Source organism: Ischnura elegans, chromosome 3 (assembly GCF_921293095.1).
Source record: "Ischnura elegans chromosome 3, ioIscEleg1.1, whole genome shotgun sequence".
Lineage (NCBI taxonomy): Eukaryota > Metazoa > Arthropoda > Insecta > Odonata > Coenagrionidae > Ischnura > Ischnura elegans.
Genome location: NC_060248.1, coordinates 135,004,340 through 135,030,969, shown reverse-complemented (window position 1 = coordinate 135,030,969; position 26,630 = coordinate 135,004,340). Strand labels below are relative to the sequence as shown.

Sequence of the window (26,630 nt, the reverse complement as noted above, 5' to 3'; positions counted from 1 at the left end):
AGAGTGTCCAGACCTTCTCATATTCTAAGACCGTGGTATTTATGAAGAATGGCCAGAGCATAATTATTGTTTAATAATATAAACTCTTTGGACAACAGGAATCCTCAGTTATTATTTTGCGGGATCATTGTGTTCAGGTAACGTTCGCGAAGAACGAGATAAGGGAATGGTTGATTTTTGTTATGGTCTTCCAGTACTGTGACTGCATGGATTTTTGTCTCGACAGTTTTCTAGCTGATCGTGTAAATCAGTATAAATAAGTATGCTATATTTATTATACCTCGGGCATTTGTGTTACTGTGTAGTGATCTGAAGGTTGTCTGTGAGGGCATACGAGATAAATCTAATAACTTGGATTCAAGTAGTGTGTGATCAATGTGTTTTGTCCACTAGAAAGTAAAACGTTGTGGTTTTCATAGAAGAAATTGGTGAATGTGAAACTTGTTCTTCCTGTTGTGATACTGACAAAGCCTTTGTTGGTAAGCATAAAGTGAGTTGCCGCTGAATATATCTCATCGAGCATTATTTAAGTAAATTTCCCATACCTGACTTGCTAATCATTTTATTGCAATCGCTAATTCTCTGAAATTCGGGATGATAAGTAAATTCAATGCTGGGGAGTTGACTAATGTTCTCTGAAGAAGAATAAAATCCTAAATGCTCTCGTATGAACCGAATATTAACTTTTTATGAACATTCCTGATGAAATAGTATTGACAATGCATGATTCAGTGAAAATTGTAAAGCAGGCGCGTAAAAGCGAAAACTTACATTAGTTACATTTTATTACGCGCTTCGTGAGAAGCTTGTGAAATCATTCGAGACGGATCAGTGTGGAATTCTTCGTGTCCTCCGAAATTCACTTTTGAAAGATACCAAGTGACTATTGACACGATAACTAGTGAGTTTTAGCCGAGAGAGTAGCAATGGTAACGTTTTGTTGTGATCCACAGTATGGAGTTTTATAGTGAAAATGCCTATTAGCATTTTAGTGTCTGGAAGTAATAAAAAAATAATATCACGGCGCGAATGATTTGTAGAAGTTTTTTGAGAATAGTTATCGTTCCTATACCCACATAGCACAAAATATCTTCTAGATGTCTACAAAATATCTAGAACGTCTTGAGCTAATGTCTAGAAAATATCTTGTAGTATCTTCTAGATATTTTGTGGATATCTGAATGTCCGCTTTTCTGATATCTTTGAGAAGATATTTTCTAGGCATTCATATTCAAATTGGATCCATTGAAAAAATTCAGGATAAATGACTAAAATATTATATTTTTCGGTGCTTCAAAATTTTATTTCCAACTGACAGCCATAGTAGGGTAGGGTATGGTAGGGTGCCTTCTGGGGATTCTTCCTGAATGTTGGGAATATGGAACCTCTCCGGCATGCACTTCTTTTTAATGGGGACTTCCTCTTCTGATTCCAAATTTGAAGTTACCAAAGCAGCTTACAATTTCCTTTTAGATTTCTCAAAGGAGTCTGCAACATTATCAATGAATGTTGATTCAGTATCTTGCAATATAGGCCTTGAAGAATTTTTAATGCAAGTTTTTGCCAACGTATTTAAACATCATCAAGGCTATGAATGAATGATATTTATATGAATGCATACATAACTGTCTGATAATGGAATTTAGTGACTTTGTCCTTGTAGTGGTTATTTGCGAACATTGGTATAATATCTCTCACAGGCACAGTTTATTCATCATTACATCTGCATCAAAACTGGTGACAATCACATTCTTAAAAAGGAAAACAAACATTCTGCTACTTAGTTACCGGTATTCATTTACATACATTACAATCCCTCCAACACTAACTTAAAAAATAAAAATCAATGTTAAAATAACCAAGTATGGAGAACAAGAAAATCAAAGTCAATAACCATTAAAACGAAAGGACTAATACAGCATGTCACACTTTACAAATTAAGTTTGTCAGCAGCTCGATTCTGTAAATGTGATATGGCCGTCACAAGCGGATTTCGTCAATGTATTCACGGCTTTGACTCTGGAGCGATTCTGAAACTTTTTAGTGACGTCACTCTCACAGCCGCGTCCGTGAAAGTATTCACACCCAAGAGGGCCCGTGGTAGCTTCGTCGCGGCAATGCGCTCTAATTTTTCATAATGAATTTACGCTGTGATTGATAATTAATAGCACATTATTCATTAATTACGATGGTGGCTATTTCATATTGTCACTTCCCATTTAAGTAATATGTATTAAAAACAAATAAAAGAAATGCGTAAAGTTAAATTTACATCCGCGTACCATTTAATATTGCGATATTGCCTTTATTGCGATTGAAGTTGGTGAGAAGTTAAACTTTGTGCTGAGGGTTTGACAATTATCTTATATTTGTGCATCTGCTAGAATATACAAGTCAAATACTGAAAACTTAATGTTCATAATAATTTGGAGTACAACCAATGGTAAAAGTATTGTGAGGTATTGAATGTTAACGGATTTATTTAATATTTGTTTCGTAACTTCAAGCCTTCGATTTGTTTTTAAGGAGAATGGAGGCTCTTTACATAGCTCCGCTACTGTTGCATGAGCATCAATGTCGACGGAGGCAATAGATGCACATACTTCGGCGGCAGATACGCGATATCAACAATCCCTTCGAGATGCGGGAAGAAGATTTAAGAGGTTAGTCCCGCGTATCTCGAGGATTGGCGATGGATATTTTCACTGAGCTCACACCACGATTAATTCGTAGACGTTTAGGTGGCTTGAAGGGGGCATGATTTAGTACGTTAAGGTAAACATTAATCATCCATTCCATCTCTCCCATGCATTATTGCTGCCGTTCAGTAACATGACCAACATGATTCTTTTTTCTGTTGACATAATAGAAATACTAAGACATGTAAACATCTCGTCCTCTAGCAGAAACTGTTAATAATCAACTCGTATTCGCGCCAGAAACATTTTCACCAGTATAAATCGTGAATAGTGGCATGTGCTTGCACAATCAGACAAATAAATATACACCAAAGCGCATTTAAAATTATGTACTGAAATGATGAGAACAGCTCAAACGCATACGAGAATGAACCTTTATCAAATAATAAAAAAACACTTGTTTTCATTCCGCATAAGCATTTGCTCCATATTATGAGAAAATTAGTGCTAATTGTGCAATTACAAGCCTGCTACATGATAACTGGCTTTGATACGCAGCACTTGACAACATATAAAAGAGGTAATATACAGTTAATAGCTATAAACTAATTAAGCAACCGTAACTTATCATTAATAGGTGCTTTTAAAAGAAAAGACCTCACTCAAAATTGAGTAAAGAAGTATTATTTACTTTGGGAGTGAATATTCCGCGGCATTGTATATGTTTCTCTATGGTAACTGAAGTTGCAGTTGGCCGCTGAAGTAAGTTTGTGTCGGAGATTCTGATTCGTTCCTCGCATCCGCACAGCTACCAACATAAGAAACTGAAGTGATCATTCGCAATCCGTCAAACATCTCACGACACAGGCTTGCAGGATCGCTTGAACGTCTTTCACGGTGAGAGGCGTGAGAACTCCACTGTGGTTCGAAGCACGCGAAGCACAGATATCACATTTACAGAATCGAGCTGCATGTGGTTTAGACAGTCTATGTGGCCTACACAAAATATCTGTTTCACAACCATCTTTAGTTTCACAGTCATTGTAAAACTCACCAACTTTTATTATTTGGTCTGTATGCCTTTTCCAAAGAACCTTATTTTCATCAGCAACTTCACACAAATATGTCTCGAACCCCAACACCTTAACAATGGTTGCTTTTACCCAAGTCGTCTTATTTAACACACGGTAATCTTTCACCTACTCAACCTCCCCCACATTAAAATTTATATTCCTCTGGCCATGGTGGTATTCTATCTGTTTTCTGTTATACTTATCAACAAAGGATGCTGATATAAAAGATAACCTTGTCTTTGGTTCACGTCCAAACATCAATTTGGCAGGAGTCTCATTAGTAGCACAGTGGGGTGTTGTGCGGTAAGAAAACAGATACTTGCTTACTAGGGTACACATGCTTAATCCTGCCTGTCTCACATCCCCTAACAGCCTATTTAAAGCCTCCTTGAAGGTTTTAACACAATTCTCTGCAGCTCCGTTCGTAGATGGGTGGTAGGAAGCAGACAACCTGTGTACAATTCCATTGTTTGCACAGAAATTTTTAAACTCAAGGGATGTATATTGACGGCCATTGTCGGTGATTATGATATTAGGGAGTCCAAAACGGGCAAAACAGTCCCTTATCTTTTCAATCATTGATTGTGAATCAGTTTTTGTCATTTCATACACCTCAGGCCATTTAGGGAAAGCATCAATCATAATCAAGAACATTTTACCCTTAACACATTCAATGCGGATGATATTTTCACCGAAACCTCCAGTGACGGATGAGTGATTTTCCTTCATAATGGTGGTCTTGGAAGTAATACAACAGAATTTGCAATTTTTTTTGTTTCTATTTCAAGCAATTTGTAAAAAACCCTTATGACATACATGTATGCCACCCGTCACCAGTAATTGACAATTCACGCAACCCGCATTGCACACATGCAATTTTCCTTGTATGAAGAAGTGAACTTTTCTTATTTCCGTTTATAATACTTCTTCTACCGTTGATTCCTTAGGTTAATGACGAAAATATCTTGGAATTAGTCTTTACGTGTGTGAGGTAGCTTGTTTATTAACAGAGGTAGCAAGGATTATTACAGCACTCGAGTGATACTCCATTAACAAAACTCGCACCGTACTGTGAGGTAGCTTGTTATTAACAGAGGTAGCAAGGATTATTACAGCACTCGAGGGATACTCCCTTAACAAAACTCGCACCGTCTCTCTACACACATTCCGCGCGACTGACTGCGCGTCACCCTCCTTACTGGCTCTACCGTCCGAGTTCCTCGGCGTCCCCCAGAGGGGCAGCACCTGTCGGACCATTTCGTATAGCCAGATGATGACAGTCGGCCTTTCCTGATTTCAGGGCCGTCCTCGGCCCGCTCTTGCGGTTGGCTGACCTCTTCTTCTACAGCATCGGATTCCTCTTGAATCTGCTCGTTGGCTCCCTGGTCTCCGAGGCTGCATGGGGGTGGGTTGTCATCTTCTTCTACAGCATCGGGGTCCTCTTGAATCTGCTCGTGGGCTCCCTGGTCTCCGGGGCTGCATGGGGGTGGGTTGTCATCTTCTTCTACAGCATCGGGGTCCTCTTGAATCTGCTCGTGGGCTCCCTGGTCTCCGGGGCTGCATGGGGGTGGGTTGTCATCTTCTTCTACAGCATCGGGGTCGTAGTCTGGTGGGGGTTGGCACCATGGTTTCATTCGATCTGCACAAAAGACCGAATGAAACCTCCTCTGGGTTCTGGCTGCTCCTGGGATGTCTGTCAGCAAATATCTATCCCTGGGGAATACCTTCTCCACCCTGTATGGTCCCTTAAATTTGGGTGTTAGCTTTCGAGACATTCCCGTAGCCTGGGCTTCTCGCTCGACTAACACTAACTCTCCCCGCACGTATTTTCTTGGCTCCTTGTGAGCTTCGTCAAACCTTTTCTTCTGCCTCTCCTGACATGTTACCATCCTGCCTAAAGCTTCCTTCCTAACCTCCTCTATCACTTCTTTGCTCAATTCAGGTTCATCTTCCTGCAATGTCACTACAACTCGGTTCCTTAACGCATTCCGCGGGCGGTACGCGAACAACAGTTCATGTGGACTGGCTCCCACCGTCTTGTTCTTCATCGAGTTCATGGCAAATTGAATGTCTTTCAAGCGCCCATCCCAATCACTTCCATCCTCCGTTGAATTCATCGTAGTGATAGCTCGAGTAATTATGGCGTTTGATCTCTCTACTTGTCCATTTGCCCTAGGCATTGCAGTGGCGTTCTTGATGTGCTTTATCTGATGCCCCTCGCAAAATTCCTCAAATTCTCTCGACGTATATGCCGTTCCTCTATCCGAGATGATACGGTCCGGACAACCAAACAAGCTAACTATCTCACTCAAGGCCTCACAGACTGGTTTTGACCTCGTGTTTTTCACAGCTCGTAGTACTATGAACTTCGTAAACTTGTCTTGGTACGCGAGGACGTATTCACTGCCTCTTTTGCTACGAGGGAACGGTCCTAGGTGATCTATATTAACGGTATGAAAAGGCGTACCCTCGCGCTTAGTTGGGTACAGTATTCCTTCCCTTTTCCCGCCTGGTCTCTTGTGGTACGCGCATTCGATACAGGCTGCGATATATCTCTTTATCCTTTGTCTCATCCTCGGGAACCAGAAATATCTTCTCAGGTGTTCCAGAGTCTTTTCTTCTCCGTAATGTCCCATGTCATCATGGCTCCCCTTTATGATTCTCCAAATCGCATCTCTTGGGACCACCCAACGACTTCCCCCCTCCACTCTTCGACATATTCGATGGTCTCTTACTACATAATCAGTGTGCACTTGCTTATCCTCGTTTGTCTGTGCTGGCTTTTTCAATGTCGCATGTATTTTCTGGAGACTCGGATCTTGCAGCTGCATGGTCAACAGCCAATCCTCCTGCTGAATTCTGGTGGTGAATATTTTTGAGTCCACCATCTCAGGTTCTACCGCCTTTCCCACCGGGTTTCTGCTGAGGGCGTCTACGTGACTCATGCTCTCTCTTTTTGCGTAAGGCAGACGATACGGACGTGACGTCACGGGTTTGTCGTCATTCAAATCAATGCTGATGCTGGTGAAGTTCGCCTTGCCTAACTCGCTTAAGTTTTTAGCAAAACATCCCCTGAATTTATTTACGAGGTCGCATAGTGCCCCTTCGTCTTGCGTCGTCAGGTTCTCGTTCATGTGTATCTCGTCTTTCTGGATCCGTGACTCCTCTTCCACCTTCCGCACTTGAGAATTCTTTCTTTCACTAAGGTCGGCGTTTTCTCTGGAAATGGTGAGTCTCCCAAACTCCTTTTCGACCCGAATTCCTGGTTGGTCTAAGGCACTCCGCCCTACAATGATAGCATCCTCCTGAGAATTTTCTGGGACAATTAAAACCTCTACTTCCACATTCACATCGTCTACTTTCAAGATCATTCGTTTCGTGCCAATAGCTTCACAACCCCCTGATCCAAACCCAACTAAACGCTTCTGGCTCGCCTCATATTCGACTCCTAGTTCTTGTGCAACGTCTCTTCTCAGGGTGACAACATCGCTTCCTAAATCAACGAAGCCAACCACCCTGTCGTCGTTTATCTCTATCCACTTGTGGTACTCGTCCTTTATGATGCAATTGGGTCGTGTGATTTTCCTAACGTTCCACTTTTTCTCATTCTGGGTCGTTCTCGGTGTAGCCTGCAAACAATCTTTCTGCATATGTCCCGTCTGCTTGCACCGGTAACAAATTCTCTCACGGGCAGCTTCTCGGCACTCCCTAGCGAGGTGCCCCTCTTTTCCACAATTGAAACAAACGCCCTGGGTAGGCGTCCTTTCTCCCCTCACTTCCTTGACTTCAGCCCTTTTGTCAATGGTCACAGGAGGTCGATTGTGAAAGTTTGCCCTATCTCCCAATTTGGCCCTATCAGTGACACTCTCGTATCGTCTTATCTTGCGTAATAGTCCTTCTACATCTTCAAAGTCACACATAGTCAGCAGCTTCACTAGTTCCTTATCCCACATGCCATTTAGAATGTACTTGATAAGGGAGGCTTCATTTACTTCACCACGCCTAGCGATAGTCTTCATCGCGTAAACATATGACTCATGCGTCTCGCCACGCTGCATTCTTCTCTTTGTAAGACTCAAGTGCACGTCGGCTTGGTCCTCCACTGATGGGAAACAATATAATAGTCCTTTTTTGAACGCCTCCCAAGAGTGTACTTCCTCGGCTACGCTATTCAGCCATAGTTTCGCCGCTCCGCGTAACTTACTAACGGATTGGGCTAACAACATCGACTCGTCCCATCCGTAGGCTGATGCAATGCTCTCTACTCGCCTGACCCACTGTACCGCCGTGAACCCCAGGGTTAGCGAAGGTTCAAACTCCGGCAATAATTGCTCTGCTATTTCTCGATAACCCACCATACTTTTATCAAGAACTAACGATTGCCCATTTAAAAGATCTCGTTCACGTGCTAGAAGTTTCCTTTCTCTCTCTAGCAATTCTCTCTCGTGTTGCAAGAGCGCTTGTTCCCTCTCCGCTGCGCTTCTAAGGACGCTACTCTCTCCGACAGGATACCGCCAATTTCCCAACGACGGTTCTCTGCCCTTCGTAGGCCACACGACAGTAGCCTCGCGCGGTTGCTCACCGGGTCCTCTTGACTGTATATCCTCCTTAGCCTTGTCTCTCGCGGCATACGGCGTCGACGCAGGCAGAACCCACTTAGCGGTAGCCTCTCGGTGCATCTCACTATGCTCCCTGGCCACGCCGGCCTCGCTCTCCTGCTCTCGACATGTTCCCGCCAATTCAGTCGCGTCCCTTCCTTCCGCAGAATGGACCCCGTTGAAGCTACCTACGCGACACTCGCCATCCCACGACGCATTCGTCGGACTGGTCATTGCTACACTAGAACCACACTCTCTCACCTTACTCAGTCCGCACTGGGGTTTTTGATGTTCTATCTATTGATGGCTGGATGTGCACGAACAACTCCACCGCAGCTCGCTGGTCGATCCCACTTCTGAACTGTGAGGTAGCTTGTTTATTAACAGAGGTAGCAAGGATTATTACAGCACTCGAGTGATACTCCATTAACAAAACTCGCACCGTACTGTGAGGTAGCTTGTTATTAACAGAGGTAGCAAGGATTATTACAGCACTCGAGGGATACTCCCTTAACAAAACTCGCACCGTCTCTCTACACACATTCCGCGCGACTCACTGCGCGTCACCCTCCTTACTGGCTCTACCGTCCGAGTTCCTCGGCGTCCCCCAGAGGGGCAGCACCTGCCGGACCATTTCGTATAGCCAGATGATGACACGTGTATTTTTTTGTTTCAACGGCCGTAGATTTAATTTTTTCAAGTCTCAGAAGTAGAACACAATGAACGGCAAGAAAAATATAAATTTATGGGATAAACATTTTTTTAAATATATGTTACCTCAGAGTTATTGCAAAATTGAAACATTTCAATAAAAATTCTCACAAATGTTTATGATATATTTGAAAGCAAGGCCTTAGACAGAGCCCTGGTTGACCTTCACATTCTGGGCAAATCGTAGTCACTGTCCTACGGATGCCTTCACGGTTAGCGGAGAAATGAAGAGCCTGCATCATTCCTAAAAACCTATCATGGCACATTTTCTCCCGAATATCGCTACTCGCACTAATTCTGACCTCCAATCGTTAGAAATCGTGTTAACCCTAATTGCGCCCATGTGTGGAAGTTTCCAGTTCTCCCTTTCCAACGGCTTCCAATCCATTATGCCCTTAGTGAAGGCCCTTGGTGAAGGATTTTGGAGGAAAATGCTTTCTGCATTTTTCTCCGTCTATGAGAGGATTATTTCAAAGAAAATATCATTTGCAAGTTGAAATAATCTCTGCGAGTGCCGCTGGTAGGGAGGGACTCCAACCTTGAGCCTTAATAATTATCCAGCAAAATAGTACAATTTGTGTAATGGAGTGTTGCATATGTGATTAATACCTTAGTTTTTAGGAAAATTAAGACTGTATCTGTACCTAACACTAGAATGTATTAATGACCTACAAAATGAAAACACCATAATGATCAGAGGACAAGTAATTGATGTGGAGCAATGACTGAGAAAGTATGCCGTAAAATTAGGAAAAAAACCCAAATTAAGTAAAAAAAAAACGTAATTTGCAATAATTATTTTAAAATTATTAATAAAGTATAAAATACGACCTTATGGACCGCATGGAAACATTTTGGAATAAAATAGTAAGTTTTTAGACGGGAATACACGTTATTAACAAAAACTAAGTCTGATAATAATTTTTGTGGTTGCACATAAAATATGAATAAATTAAAAAATAAGATAAAAATACTATTTCAAGGGAATAAATAATGGTTAAATGCCGTAATTCTTAAAATACCTCTGAGTCTATTCTTTTCCGCAATTTCGTTTACAAAGCTAAGGAAACAAATAAACGAGTAAAAAAATACAGACCAATACTGTAGATAATGTAATGCAGTGTTGCATAAGCCATTAATATGTTATTTTTTTATGAAAAGGAAGAAAATCTGCAACTAACCCAACACGTATGAATAACTCAGAAAATGAAATAAAATCGAAATGAATAGAGGATTGGTAATTGACCTAGGGAAACGAATGAGAAAATATGCTGTAAAAGTAGGAAAAAGACCCAAAAAAAAATCACCCAGGATAAACGTAATTTGCATTAATAAAAAATGTTCCTTGAAAAAGAAATTCAAATATAACATCATTAACTGAAGCACCGCACTAAGATCATTTTTTTTATTATGTATTGAGTGTGAAACGGGGATAAATATCTTTAATAAAAAAGTTAGTCTAATCATAACTTTTGTGATAGCACATAAAATATGAATAAATAAAAAATGAAGGTAAAAAAACAAAAAAAAATAATCCATATGTAAGACATGATTATGATATTTACGATAAGAATGATGAAAAAAAGACGAAGGAAATGAAAAGAAAAATCTCAACCTGCCAAATTGTTCCAAAAATAGCACTAATGTAAACAAAAAAACACTAAAAATGAAGGAACACGTAGAACTAGAAACGGACACTTCCGCAATGGTGTAAGGTCAATCCCGAACTGCGGGAGGGTGAAAAAGTAACGCTAGGCGCGCTCGGAGCACCCTAGTGACCAGCGGAAAAACGAACTCCCGAAGACATACATTTATGTCATCCGCCTGAGTGGAAAAGCCCTCATGACATATATATATGTCATCCGCACTGAATGTGTTAAAAGGTCCCAAAAATCCAGGTGAATTCGATCAAATGCATGTTTAGCATCATCAAACTTAATTAAAACTGATTTTCCAGGAGACCTGGAATTACTTAGACAAGGATGACAGCTTCTAACATAATGCTCAATATCTTCATCCAGCCCTGGCCACCTAAAGTACTGACGGGCAAGCATTTTCATTTTAACCATTCCACAGTGCGCCCCATGAATTTCATCTAATAGCTGCCTCTGGTATTTGGTTGGAATTATAACCCTGTAACCCCACATTAGAAGACCATTGCCAAGGGTAATCTCATTTAAACGCCTAAAATATGGCTTTAACTCTTCAGCCACCATACTTGGCCAACCATCTCTACAATATAGGGCCACCTTGCCCAAAATTTTTTCTCTTCGTATTGCATTTCTAATCTCTGTTGAGGTTATGGGAAGTTTATCTTCAATTAAAAAATTAAAATAGTCATAATCATTATTTTCAAAGCTAGTAACATTTGAAGGCAGTCGGGACAAACCATCGGCTGCCGAATTCATATTCCCTTTGATATACTGGAAGGTGTAGTCAAACCCACTAAGGAACAATGCCCATCTTTGTAGCCTTCCTGCAGCCATTTGGGGTATGCCTTTTTTTTCGCCAAAAAGGGCTAAGAGAGGTTTGTGATCTGAGCAAAGTATAAATTCACGGCCCATCAAGTATTGATAGAATTTATTAACACCCCAATAAATAGCCAAAGCTTCCCGATGTATGACTGAGGGTTCTTTCTGTAGGGTTTAAGGTTCGTGATGCAAAGCATATTGGCTTTTCGCTTTTATCAGGATAAACATGAAACAGAACTGCTCCTAATCCCACATTTGATGCATCACAGACTAGCTTAATATTAACACTTGGGTCATAATGGGCCAAACTTTGATCAGAGGTAATAATAGCCTTAACTTGCTGAAAAGATCTTTCACAATCAATCGTCCACCTAAATGGTGTATTTGCCTTAAGCAATCCATGAAGAGGATTTAATACAGTTGCTAATCTTGGCATAAATTTAGCATAATAATTCACCATACCTATGAAGGCCTTGACTTCAGATACATTACGTGGTCTAGGCGCTTCAACCATAGCTCTAACCTTATCTGGGTCCTTATGCAAACCGTCCTTGTCAATCACATGACCCAAATACTTAATCTCACGCTGGAAAAATTCACATTTTTTTAAATTTAGAGTAAATCCTGCCTTAGTTAGCCTCTCTCAAACTATATCCAGATTGTTAAAATGTTCTTCTCTACTTTTTCCAGCAACCACATTATCCTCCAAAAAATTTATAACACCTGTCAACCCTTGTAAAACCTTTTCCAAACTTTTCTGGAAGAGTGCACATGCTGGTTTTGTACCAAATGGGAGCCTATTAGGAACAAATATTCCCCTATGAGTGCTCCAAGCCAACAACTTTTTAGTTTCGTCTGTTAATTCTAATTGATTATAAGCCTGGTAAAAATCCAACTTAGTGAAGTACTCCCCACCCTGCAGAGCAGCAAAAAGTTCCTCGATGCGAGGCAGAGGATGTTTAATATCATCCAAGTACTTATTTACTGTTACCTTGTAATCAACACACAGTCTCAATCGGCCATCTGGCCGCATCACAGGGACCAAGGGTGTTCCCTATTCTGAATTAGTGACCAAGGAAGTAACACCTTCCTTCTTCAATCTGTCCAGTTCCTCATCCATTTTTGCTTTAAAAGCAAATGGTACAGGACGAGGTTTAAAAAATATTGGCTTGACTGACCCATTAAATTTTAGAGAAACCTTTTCATATTTAAACCTACCCAGCTCGGATTTAAACAAATCTCCATATTTCTTAATTAGTATAACTAAATCTCTATTGCAATTCATGGCATTCACTGAATAGTTTAATAAATTACCTTTAAATATTTCAAACACATCCATCAAATCCCTCCCAAACAAGGAGCGGGTACCACCATCAACCACAATAAGCCTACAAAGTTTGCGTATGCCATTATAGCATATTTGAACATTGATCTCACCAGCAGGAACTACAATATGATTGTCATACATTCTTAATCGAATATCAGTTTCTTTAAGTCTACACATGGAGAAATGCTCATCATATACCGATTTTGGAATTAACGAAATCCCTGCACCCGAGTCTAGCTCCATACACAAAGGCTTATTATTAATGACTACACTGACAGTCAAAGGCCTTATTACGTTACTGTTTTCACAATAATTCATCTGAACAAAATTCAAACAAGACTCAGACTTGTCGCTAATATCAACAGAATGGTTACCTAAAATTTTACGTGCCTTGGCTAAAATTCCTATCTGCTGACAATTTCGGCACCTATATTTCTTAAACTTACAACTCGAGAAATTGTGGTTACCTTCACCACAACTTCTGCACCTGTTCATTTCTCCCATAACTTGCGAAGGGTTGGTCTGAAGGTCAGTTCCCTTTAGGTCCTGCTTCCTATATTCATGGCCACTTGAAATGCCCGGTCTGGGTTGTTGACACTGCTTCCTCTTGACATTAACATAATCCATTTCCCCACATGCTGCTGTCATGGTAGAAAATACCGCTTCCCTCTTAATCGCCATTTCCAAGATGTTCTGCAGTGGTGTAGTGTGGTCTTCTTCACACAGCTTATCCAGAATCGGTCCTCTTGATAGTCCACAAATAAATTTATCCTTTAGCATCTCGTCGAGCATAGTTCCAAATTTGCAGTCACCGGCCTTTTTCTTCATCCGTGCATACCATTCCCGAACAGTCTCCTGCGCTGATTGCCGCAACTCATAAAATTCAATTCTTTCTCTGAATACTGATATCCTCTTAGAGTAATGCTGCTTTAAAATGAGACACAGCTGGTCATAAGATTTCTCCCTGGGGAAGTACCGGGTTGCACAGGTCTTTCAGTGTCTTGTATGCCTCTTCACCAACCAGAGTCTATCTATTTCAGTATCTATATAGTTTGCCACAAAGTACTGTCTTAATCTCTCTTGGTATGTCTCCCAATCATCTCCATTCCGGTATTCATTCATGGAACCAATGCTGCTAGCAGACAAATGGACAATACTCATAGTTCCTGTTTGTGGATTAGTAAGGCCTCCATCATCTCCAGCTGGTGAAGTCATTTTCTCAACCAAAGTTTTACTTCGTTTGTGATTTAATTAATTTTCCTCGTTGCCAATTTATAATATCTCTCACAGGCACAGTTTATTCATCATTACATCTGCATCAAAACTGGTGACAATCACATTCTTAAAAAGGAAAACAAACATTCTGCTACTTAGTTACCGGTATCCATTTACATACATTACAATTGGGGAAATCAGTGGGGCAGCGAGGGGGGGTTTTGGGGGTTAAACCCCCCCAGAGCTCAGAGAAATTTTTAAGTTTAATCCATTTCACTTAATTGGATTGATATTACGAATAGAATAGTGTAAGGATTAACAAAATATCCCTCAGAAAGCCTTAAAACTCACCATTTTGAACAGTTTCTCTTAAAACTCCGCAATTTAATAATCTTGCATCTATCGCTTATCCTGGTGGGTATTCCATACCACCACACACCCAGGTTTTATTTGCACCTAAACCCCCCCCCCCCCCCAGCCTTAATTCCTGGCTGCGCCCGTGGGGGAAATAATTGATCAAATCGAAGGAATCCATTAATGCTCTTGGGGGAGCCTCACACATGAATATCTCGTAAATATCTTTCATGCCAACCTGATAAGAGTTCTTGATATCATGTTTTTGGGAAAAGTTTATGTATTGTCTTCTCAGTATGTTAACCCATTTTTGCCCAAATAATTCTTTTTGCTACAACTTTTATTTTTTTGGCATATTTTGTTAGTTTTATTTATGCCAAGTACATAAATCATATTTACAAGTACTTTCCACCCTTTGAAGTACAGCATTACAATGTTACAATTTTGGATCACTGACAACGAATAGGAGCTTAAAGAAAAATACATTTTTTACTGAATATTTGTCGTAATATCACATTTTAAAATGAGAATAGACTTACTTCACTTCAGTATTTCACATGAAACTTTTTAAATCAGTCATCATGTAAATCTAGATTATATTTTTACAACATTTCATTGATTTTTTTGGCACAGAGCACATCGTTAATGTTTTGCAGCATTAGCAATCCAATGGTTGGTGCGATAATACTGCATTTTCAAGGAATTCTTAGAAGTTAGTCTTTTGATAACATCCTACATAACATCCAGAAGATATCTTTCCTCTAGCTGCTTGCCCGCCATATTTCCTCAAATATCCTTAAACAACATGTCTTTTGAATTCTAGGTAATCAAGATCCCTGCTGTTTTTTCCTGAACAATTTCAAAAAATGTATTGTGAACACCGGTATCCAAACAAAAGCAGAGTAAGGGCCCCCACAAGGGCCCTCGTTGATGGATCTTATGGATATCCTACAATTTTCAATGTTTTCTTCCAACCTATCCACTCCTCCCACGTAACGGTTGTATTTTGACACAACATGTGGCTGAGGTATTGCCATTTTTCCTTTCAACAAAAACCCATCTGCTGGCAGTACCGATGAGAAATACTGTTGTCCATGAACTTATCAAAGAAACCGTTCTATTTTCTATATTTTTACTTGTATGTAGTAGAGTTTGTCAAAGTATCTGAGCGATAGTAATGGCTTCCTCCACTGGAAAACCATTTTTTCTACTTCAGGTAGGTATCGGCCTACCTTCCAATCGATTTTTCATCATTGTTCCTGTATACCCGTAACCTAATTTTGTCATTCTATCTGCCAGCTTTATGAAGGAGTAAGATCTGTCCGCTTGTATTTAAATGCAATATTTTTTTGTAAAATATTCACTAAGTTTAGAATTACTGATGCTCTGAGAAATTCTGAATCTACCTGATTTCCTTGATAGGGTTCAAATTGCACCTACAAATTAAGCAGCAGCCTCACTTTTCCAAATTTTTCATTTTTTGGGAGATTTTTATTACCATAGCAGTGAATGAAACGCTTTGAGTTCAAATTAATTTCTTCTCATGGTATTAGAAACCAATCTATTGAAACACTCAGAATCTGTCTCCCACCACATCCTCTGTCTGCAAACAGTGACATACGCAGACAGAAGAGTCAAACCGATGAAGCATTTATACAGTCAATTTCAAAGTAATGATTACTCTTTTGCTCTCGAGCATAAATCAAGAACATTTTTAAATTTACGTGCGCCATCATCAATAAAAAGCTCAAAAAATGGCACTGGATCAGAAGGTATCTGTTGGTTATTTCGAGGTGATACAAATTCAGGAAACTCCTGCACCAAATCCTTTTTCGTCCATTCCCAAAAATCAATTGATTCTTATGAAGCCAACTGGCCACAGGGTACTCATCTGTATAATCACTGAATGTCCTGCAATTTCCTCCTCGACGCACAAATTCAGATTTAGCCTCTGCTTCTAGCTGGCGTGCATTTGCATTGCTGATATTGCCTCGACTTTATCTTCATCACCATTGTCCTCTGCACTTCCTTCGCCATTATCAGAAGGTGCTACAAGGCATGAGAAAAATGTCTGCTCTTGTCATTTCTTCGTTATACTCCAATATTCTAAGCACTTATTCAGTGCACAAAACTATTAAAATTTTTTGGAAAAAATGTATTACATATACATATATACATTAAAAATAATTTTTAACCTGATGAAGGTTGTCGCGATACCAAAGCATGGGAATCATTTTATTATTCTACTTTTCTGATTGTTGTTTTTCCATTAAAAGTATCTTATAAAAGTATCAACAACTGAAATAGAACAAATAATGGAGCACAATGAAAATAAATGGAAAATATCTTCCATTGTTCGTCATTGCTCTGAATGCTGCTCTCTACTATAAGAGCTAAATGTGTCCTCTCCCTTCGGCTGCTTAATGGGGACTGAAGTACATGATCCAGACAAGCTTTGCGACATTGTACTCATTTTCTGCACCACTACTCCCACACAATTATGATGTTACACGTAATTTCAAAAACATAATGAAAATAGTTTCACAAGGACCTGGATTACGATTGTAATGCAATTCATAAGCTGTATAAAAAGGGTGTACCCGTCCGTGCCCAGTGTTCCAAAAATGGAACACTGTTGTTTTTGTTGGTATAACAATGGGGGCATGAAAAACATTTTATCAAATTGTCTTCAGTCATAAAAAAGATATTCTGCACAATGTAGTGGCCAGAAAGAAAATCAATATCCTTGTATCAAAAAGTGTTATAATTCAAAAATCAGTATTCATAGCATAAGAAATTATAAACTATAAATTTTGCTTCTAGTAGTTTAGAAAATAATTTCAGGGTTGCAGTAAAATTGCAATGATGGCAGTATTCATGTTACCTCCTGCTAATAAAAGTAATATTACATATTGTAAAATATTCTATTGGAAAAAGATATACATAGTCAATTCTTGAGAACAAGATTTTTGTTCCAAATTTGGAACACTGGGAAAAAATGGGTTAAATACCTTAAGTAGAGTGCAATAACGATGTAATAATCAACAAAGTAAGAGATTTGGACCCTTCAGGTCATAGAGGCACATATCGTTAGTACTTCAGTAGAAATTGCAAAGTTTAAATTAAATTCTTGTATACCACATGTTGAAGTTCTGGACAGTAGAGGCAATTATAATTTCTGGAGGTACATTTTTCAGGCTAGTAGTTAAATCTAAGTGTCAGGGATGAATAATTTGTTGGCCCCAGGTAATGATGGCGTTAGTTGAGCTAGCCATTGAAATTTTGACTCTGAAAATGCTGAACCAGGTTTCATTCCAAGTTGAATTCATCCAACCTCTTTGTTTGGAAAGCAGCAGGTCTAGCCTCAGCTGAATTACCTTTGCCAGCTTCTCTTGGCTAGTGAGTTTTGCTTAATTTGTTGTTAGCATAATCCTTCTTTCTCTCCACTCAGGATTTTGAAGCAATAATGGGTGACCAAGCAGCCTCTGGCCAGCCAGGTGAGGTGGTGACTGGTGTTCAGAAACTTGAGCAAGCTGATGCGTATGAGCTGACTGTGACGGAGGAGTCTCTCCTGCGTTTGCATGGCCTCTCCGTGTCTCTCCCTCTTCCCTGTGACCTCTGCCCCATTGGCACTGTGTTTGATAGCCTCGAGGAGTTTGATGCACACATGATTGACCATCCTGAGGCCAAAATGTTTGCCTGCCAGCTGTGCAGCAATACGTACAGGTCATGGTCCAATCTAGTGGCCCACCGGAAAACTTTCCACTTGGGTGAGGTGCTGAGCTGCGAGAAGTGTAGTTCCAAAAAGAGTCACGAGAGGCTGGAAGGCTCAGTTGCATTCCCTGTCAATGGCAAACCCCATGGTTGCGAAGAGTGTCTGATTGGCTTTGATGCCATCTCGGATGTCTATGGTCACTATCTGTGGCACAGAGGACCACTTGGTGGTGTCATGCGAAAGGGTGGCAACTATGGCTACGGGAAAAAATTGCCCCCAGACAGTTTGTCAAACAACCAGGTCGTAAAAGTGAAAAAGGGTGGCCCCGTAATTTCCAAAGGCAAATTGATATCTGTTTCAAATAACACTCGTAAAGTTTTAATCTCCAAGATCCCAGGTATGAGGAAGAGTGCAATTAGTGGTCTTGTTGTCAATAAATCTAATTCTCTTGGTGGTAAACTCATCGTATGCCAAGGTGGGAAAGTTACTGCTCCTATCTCAAGTGATCTGAATGCTTTGAAAACTTCTCGGTTAATAAATCAGAATGTTGTTAGAAAATTGGTGGCAATTCCCCGGGGAACTGTAATTAAGCATCTTTCTGGAATGAATGGTGGAAAGTTTCTCTTGAAAACCACTTTAGCCAAAGCCTCTGATTTGTCCAAAAATGTCCATGGAGGTGGAAGTGTGAAAATTTTGGAGAAACCATCCGAGGACAATGTTGGGGACAAAACTAGGAAGCTGTTTAGTTCAACAAGTGAAAAGGCTTCTGTGACTCAGTGTGAATCTTCAGATGTGAACTTGCGTGGTGATGCTTGTGCAATTCGGGTTTCAGCAGAGGGTGATACTCATGTGGAAAATCAGAGTTCACGAGCCAATTCAGTGAAAACTCCAGCTGAGGACTCGAGCTGTATTAATAGTTCTGAGAGTGAAAGAGACCACCAAGGCTTGGTTCTCCGTGGAATTGAAGCTGTGAGACTGGATGAACTCCTTGTGATGGAGTGTAAGGTTGATGGCAAGAAGTGCAGAGCTGCAGGGAAGCTTGGTGGTGGGCTTCGTCTAATAGCACCCAAGGGAGACATCCCAGGTAGTGTACGTGTATTCAATAAGATGCAATTACAGAATGAACTGTGAAATAAATGTTGTATTTCTCCTAAAGTGCTGCGGGCAAAATGGAATGTGGAGTTGCGTGTCCCTAAAAAAAAATGCAAATATAGATTGCTAATTTTGATTTGCTGTAGCAATGAATGTGTATCTGTAAAATTTTAGATTAATTAATTAATGTTTTCATGTTTCAAACTTTTTCCTATGGCAAATGAAAATGCAGACTGTGAGTGAAGGATTCAAATCGTAGGTCCATCCAAGTCTTCAGACTCCCTCGACCAAAATCTTTGCCCTGCAAGGTGGCCTAGTGAAAAGAAATGCAGACCCTTTACCCCAAAGATAAATGTGACTTGCTTGCATCTTAAAATAGGGTTAGTTCTACCCTCACCTTTGAGAACCAAGATTTGGGTTTAAGCTCCGAATGAGTGAGTGAGTGGAAAAGAAAAATACTCGTCATTCATGCCTCTCTTGAAGTGATTCTGAGTCAGAGGCATGGCAACACATCTTAAGAAATAGAATACAAATCAGCAAAAGTTTACGATATGACCTCATAAGCATTGTGATGCGCTTGAAATTTAGGTAGATGTGTATTCTCTCTCTGGAATGTTTTGCTTATTGGCAGCTGCAGCTTGCTATCTGATGCTAGTAGCTGGGTGCTACTTTCCTCTCAGTTTCACAGTATTTATTCACGTACTACATGCACTCCAATTTTTGGAAAGAAATCCGAAAAAAAACTATAAGTAATTGAAAATAAAATATGTGAAAGCTCTAAAATTTTTAATGCATAAAATTCCACATTCATGTTTAATACCATTTCAAGCAAATAAATTTTAAAAAAGATTGACTTTTTTGTCTTTTTTTAACAAAATTACTTTATAATAATTTTTGCGTACTGAATGTGCATAGATAATTTTTATAGATAGTCAAAATAAAATTATAAAGCACTCATGCAACAAAACACACATTTTTTGCAAGGTCTCAAGATTTTCCCGCTTATCAGGCACAGAAAGAATTCTCAGGTTCTTCTACCGGGTAATTGGCCATATGTCTCTCGTCACATTGGAGAACCCGAGAATTCTTTCTGCAAATATTTTTGTTAGATTACAAAATAAGTAGACCTGTGCTGATTTTTCACTGCTTGTAAAATGTACATTTCTGTGGATACAGCAATTCCTGATTTCCAATTTATTAAGAATGAAATCCTTCAGTCCTTGCAGTGGTTGCCATTCAGCTGTATCACCTCACAAATTGGCTTTTACTTATGTTGTTATCTTTATTTTTTACTTTCTTCGTCATTCCAGAATTGGGAATTCCACTGAAAATGGATGATTATGCGATAAAAAAATATCCTCCACATTGAAAATTACAGTGGAAGCTGTTCTTCTTTAGCCTGCGTATTCATCATCATTAGTCAGCAGTCCTAAGATTGGTTTGACCCAGCTCTCCATTCCTCTCTCCTATCTGATAGCCTTTTCATAGCGCGATGTATTTTTTCTCTTTTACATCCTTCATAACCTGTACTACGTAACTCATTCGGGGCCGTCCCTTGCCCTTCCTCCCTTCACCACACGTCTTTCTACGATTCTTTTTATCGTGCCACTATGCCTCATAATGTGGTCCACTAAGTTGTCCTGTCTTCTCCATATGGTTTCTAGAAGATTTCTCTTTTCTCCCACTCTTCTTAGCACTTCCTCGTTGCTTATACAGTCAATCCATTTTATCTTCATCATTCTTTGGTTGCACCACATTTCGAATGCTTCCACTCTTGACTTCTCAGCTGCTGTCAACATCCAAGCCTTGCTTCCATAGAGAAACGTGATCCATATGTTGCACCTGATGAATTGTTTCCTTACTTCTATCCTTGTGTTCTCAACTGTAAGAAGATTCTTGTTGATGTAGAAAGCTCTCCTCACCTGCACTATTCTACTGATATCCATAAATTTCCACTTTGAAAATTGTGTAGCAATCTTGCACTCCAAAAAACCCCATCCCCATGAGTGTTGAGCGTGACATCAGAGTCCAGTAAACAATACGTCTATGTGGTGCCAGTTTTAGAAAAACCTATGTATTTCTCAGTACTTTCTTTTTATTACAATTTATTTGTTTCGTAGGAATACATGTTAATTTCATCATCAGTCATGTGAAAGATTTATTCTAAATAATTTTAAAGAATGTATGCATACTGGAAGATGCAGCACAGCCTTGACAAATGGGGCTTAATACTTTTTCATCCTCCTCATCCACAGTCATTTCCACAATTTTAGATTATTGTTCTCACTATAAATTCTGGTGTCACCTTAACTCCAGCATTTTAAATGCTCAAAGTTATCTTCAGTTCAACGTATCCAACTACTGAATCACCATATGTCTCCCTTCCAGACCTTAGGAGTGCTGAGTTAATCACTGTCAAATATGTTCCATTGTATTTTTACAAAACGTTAACTTCACATATTCCAAAATTGCACCCAGTACACATTAAAAGTGGTGGGTAAATGACAGTAGTTACATGAGATGCAAACCAAGCTCTAGATTAACAGTGAACAAAAGTGATGTTTTAATTTATGTTACATTTCAATTTCGAGGCTTCTCAACTCTGTGCCGAGAAATATTCATTGCCGCAGAACAAATAAGTGACCATGAATCAGGTAATCTACCTTCAGAATGTTCTTAGAATGCACCTTTACGAAGTTGAAGTCAGCCATTGCGCAATACATACACCGTAAAATCTTTAGAACTATTCACAACTGTTGTTGACTTACCCTTCAAGTTATGGATCAGTATTGTCGTAGCTGTTTGTTATTGCCACGGAGCGAATCTGCTTACTCGCATTCTTACTTCATAGGTTGTTCTTGTGGTAGGAAAGAATGTATGTAGTAATTTTCGTGATCTTTGAAGGTCTCTAGCAACAAGAATATTTAGAATTACGAATTGATATTTTGCATACATTAATAACTTTAACTTACTCATCTATGCATGTAAAAAAATTACCATTTTAATTGTATCCATTTTGCATTTAGTAGGTGATTTTCAAAAATGCTTTGTAGCACTCCTGTACTGTGTTACTTGAATATTCTGCAACCTTTAATTTGAAACCAAAATTACGCATATGCTGAATTTGTTCATCTTGATTCTATTGCTGTTGACTTAATGGACTGAAAGTAGACTACACAGGCAATGAAATTGTAATGCTAGCAATCCAAGGCATTTACCAGACCACTCGTCAATGAGTCATCAATCAACAAATTGCTCATGCGTGTACAATACTTGTGGTGCTGTTGATGTGGTTTTCTTTTGTAACATAATGTATAATGTTAGAAATGCAATTGATGTATATATAGTTGCACACAGTTCAATGAGAAATCATGTCAAACAAAACAAGCTTGTCTTATTTGAAGCTCAGCTGCATAAACCACAAAGATTTCTTGTAATTTATACAAATGACTGTAGATACAGAACTCTCAGACAAGGTTTGTCAGGTTTTGAACTTGCTTGGTAAAATTATTCATGAATAAATTTAATTATCCGAGAATATTTACTATATTCCTAAGGTGATAGTAATTCATCTCACGAGGCATTTTTCACGAGAATGTGTACACCACAAAGTTTCCTCGTCCTTTTTGGTCATTATCTCTCGGATTGGAATGTTCACATTTATTCTAGGAACACTTTGGCATTACCTAAAGACGTGAATAATTTTATTGTCTATTCCAACAATGTGCAAAAAAAGTCAGGAAGGAGAAAAACCCTTCTCTTATGCTTTAACCCTATGAAATTAGAGTATGCATAGTCATCTGAAAATTCCTGCAAAAAGTTCATTTGAGTGGACTACATGTTTTTCAATTTTTTTTGTTCCCATTTGAGTTCTTAATTTTTCACTCAAATAGCAGAACTAGTTTTGTGGTCATTTGTCTAATTAGCATGTACATATATTGTTGTAGCAGGAGTCACGTAGTGGTTGGATTAGGCCATTGTAAACCGATAAACGGACACTTACTCTCAAGAAGCTTTATTCTGCCATTAACATGAAAGCACACACACCAGAATAATATGCGTGCATCAAAACAAGGAGAAAAAGAACAACGTGATAATATAATCGTTTTGGTGGGGGACATTCAATTTCATATTGCCATTACATTTGAGATTATAATTCAACATATCTAGGGTAAAATAATTTCAATCTTAAAGAAAGTTTTATTTGTATTTTGCTGAAAGTGTAGTAAGGCAATCAGAGCCATCATGAAAAGCAATCATCATTTCATTTATGTGCCAATGCAGTGTCAATGTTTTGTGTGCATTTCTATCTCTTTGTTCAAATAGGTTTAGAAGATGAGCACTCAGCTGACTAGAATTTTTAGCTCTGCCTATGAGCATGTATATAATTATTCTTGTGGTATAATCTTCAGTTTATTAGGCTTATTTAATTGTAGTATGATTATTAATTGATTTGATCTTTTTATTCTCTCCAGTGGTTGAGGTGGAGGATCTTTCTTCAATCCCTGGGAGTGGACCTGCTGGACACGAAATTTTCACTGCCGGACGTGGGCATGTGTGTCCCCATTGTTCCTTCTCTTGTTTTCGATTGGATGAGTACCGGAAACATTTGTTAAGGGAATCAGAGGGCCATGGTTGTGTCATGTGTTCGAGAAACCATCTCCAGGGGCTGTCAGTTACTGATCATGAATATTGCCAGGCTAAGACATACCAATTCTGTTGCATTCTGTGTGTTGCTCCCATGAAATCTGAGGAAGAGTTCACGCAGCACTTGAGTGAAGTTCATGCGCAGGGTTATCTTCCTTGTTGCCTTTGTGGTAAGAAATTTAACTGGATTAGGTACTTGGATCACATAAAGTTTTGCCAGCAAAAGTTCATACAGTGGGATGTGCGACGACAGCAGTTTTGCCCCAAGTGTGATTTGTGCAATAAGGTATTTCAATCGAATGGTGCCTTGAAGAGGCACAAGAGGTCTCATGATCCCAGCCGCAGAATCATGTACGACTGTACATGTGGCCGCCTCTTCCAGCACAAGGGGGCATACTCGGTGCACTTGCTGGCCAATCCAACGCATGGCCCTGCTGAATACAGGGCCAAGACCCCAGGCCTGAATGCCAGGTACATGTGTGAAAAATGTGGAAAGACCTTCTCGAAGCAGGAGGGACTCAAAGGTCACCTGATGCGTCACGCAGGGCTGAGGCCTCATGCGTGCCCCAACTGCCCCAAGTCGTTTGTCATGCGCACGTCCCTCATCATCCATATGCGGCGACACACAGGCGAACGCCCTTACATGTGCGAGATCTGTGGGAATGGCTTCACGGGACCAACGAGCTTCTACAAGCACCGGCAGAAGCACTTTGCTGGGGATGAGAGTGGGGCCGTGAGGAAGCGCCAACCGGTGAAATCGGTCACGAGGAAACCCATTGGTGTGACGAGAGGAGACCCCACCAGGTACACGTGTCCCGTCTGCAGCAAGACACTCTCCTCCAAACTAATATTTGAGGGCCATGTTCGCCTGCACACCGGTGAGCGTCCTTTTGTATGCAGTGAATGTGGCAAGGGTTTTGTGACAGCAAAGATTTTGAAGTTTCACCGCAAGAGACATGAGAATGGGAGGTCTGTGGAGAAGGCAGAGGCTGTGCGATGGGTCCATGATGTGTCCAGGGTGGGTGAGAAAGGCTTGATGGATGTTGAAGTGAGTTTCAATGGCAACGCAGACAACAATTGCATATTCGTCTGCCCTCGGTGTGGTGTGGGCCTTGTCTCTCCCGATGAACTCGGAGAACACCTGGCTAAGGGCGATTGCCCCAGTGGTGGAGCAGAAATGTTTGTGTTGCCAATGACTGATGAATCCGAGTGCATCGATACGGGAAGTGTGGTGGTTGTGGGACATCACGAGTGATACGTATATATATTGGCTATCTCACCATTTTCTGCCTGTTTTCCTATTACATGTTGATGCAAGTGTTGAATCTGCGTTTCAATACAGTGGCAAATGAATGGGAATTTGTGATACTGTCTGTGAAATCAAATAAATTAAGGCAAGATATGTGGAGCAGTGTTTATTAATTTTTGCCTCTATTTCAGTTTAAAAATTCTCCTCGGGAACTTAATGCTGTAAGCTTTTGTTGAACTTGGTTAATCTCTTTGTTGTAATTTTTAATTGGTAATTATCCACCTTTAGGTTTTACGCTGCATTTGTAATTCAAAGCTTGAAAAGATCAACTAATTCTATTGACGTTATTTGTACTGTTTATAAAAAGTATTTTACCTCATCTATAACTGGAAACTTAGAAGATCGTGCATGAGTACTATTGACAACATCTTTTTAAATTATTGAACCGATAATGATAAATAAATTCAGTTGTGTCAAAATAGTGACAAATTATGATTGAACGCCCACGTTATAGTTCAATTGGGAAAGGCAATGACAGATTCCACTATAGGGTAGTTTCCTTCATCAAAGATAATGAAAGGCATTGATTGCGATTCGTTACCCACCATTAGTGTATTGATAATATACAAGTTATTTGGTTTTAGAAATCCCAATTTAGACAAATGTTAATGGTCAATTTTAACCTCATTTGAAAAAGGCCAGATTGGCTCCCATGCGATGCCACTCCAGGTGATGTCACAGGGACCTAGATGCTATACGAGTTGTCAGGAGTTTTACATCATCTAAGATTACCAATGCATGCATGAAGCACAGAGATCAGGGAAACATTTCTTAATGCATAATCACATATTAAAATTGCCCATGCTTGGAAAGTTTCCTTCGTTTGATAGGGTATTAATAATCCTTATTTAAGCCACCGCTACCTGGTAGCAGGGTACTCTGCTACCTGCTAGAAGCCTGCATCGTAGAGGTGCTTATAGCCTCGCACCAAGGAGGCCTCACACAGCGGCAGCTGGAACCAGAATGACATCAAACGGGCTTTTCCCAGCATTCATACTTAACCATCGCATTTTCACGCACTTGAAATTTTTCAAATAAAAAATTTAACTGCGAAAAATGCATTCTTCATTTAAAAATGTAAAAGCGTGAGATACGTACTCCAGGAGTAATAATCTTTTGATTTAGGCAATTAAAAAAATAGGTAACCATGCTATTATTGAATCAACTGGTTTCTTTTCAATGTATCATCATCAATATTTGTGGAAACTGCCATTGCCTTTTCTGTTTTAACCATCATGGTAAATGAGAGCACCTGGAGCCATATACCTTTTCTTGGCAAAAAATGTTTTGACGTGAGAAAACCATTTTCATTCTCTTAGAAATGGTGATTTTTTTGTCATCTGGATGAAAATTAAAACTCCCTTTGATGAGAAAGTTTTCAGTCCAAATTACAGTGAAAATAGAAAATATATAAAATACATGATGCACTGAAGGTGCTCACCATCGTCATCACTTGTCAACAATCCTGAGATTTTGGGT

General features: G+C 39.7%; 2 protein-coding genes across 4 annotated transcripts; one reads left to right on the top strand and one right to left on the bottom strand.

The window, feature by feature from the left end:
* The first annotated feature begins 18 nt into the window (after window positions 1-18).
* LOC124156616 (zinc finger protein 37 homolog) lies at window positions 19-25,244 on the top strand. 3 transcript variants are annotated; one of them, XM_046531260.1, is made up of 3 exons: window positions 19-137; window positions 17,840-19,187; window positions 23,671-25,244. In XM_046531260.1, the coding sequence occupies exons 2-3, from the start codon at window positions 17,855-17,857 to the stop codon at window positions 25,095-25,097; spliced, it is 2,760 nt and encodes a 919-aa protein (XP_046387216.1). In that variant the 5' UTR covers window positions 19-137; window positions 17,840-17,854; the 3' UTR covers window positions 25,098-25,244. The 3 variants fall into 3 exon arrangements, with proteins under 3 accessions (XP_046387216.1, XP_046387218.1, XP_046387217.1); XM_046531262.1 differs by lacking the exon at window positions 19-137 and adding an exon at window positions 144-479; XM_046531261.1 differs by lacking the exon at window positions 19-137 and adding an exon at window positions 144-490.
* Window positions 12,136-12,525, bottom strand: LOC124155296 (uncharacterized protein K02A2.6-like). Its single transcript, XM_046529014.1, has one exon. The coding sequence runs from the start codon at window positions 12,523-12,525 to the stop codon at window positions 12,136-12,138; it is 390 nt and encodes a 129-aa protein (XP_046384970.1).
* Window positions 25,245-26,630: the final 1,386 nt, after the last annotated feature.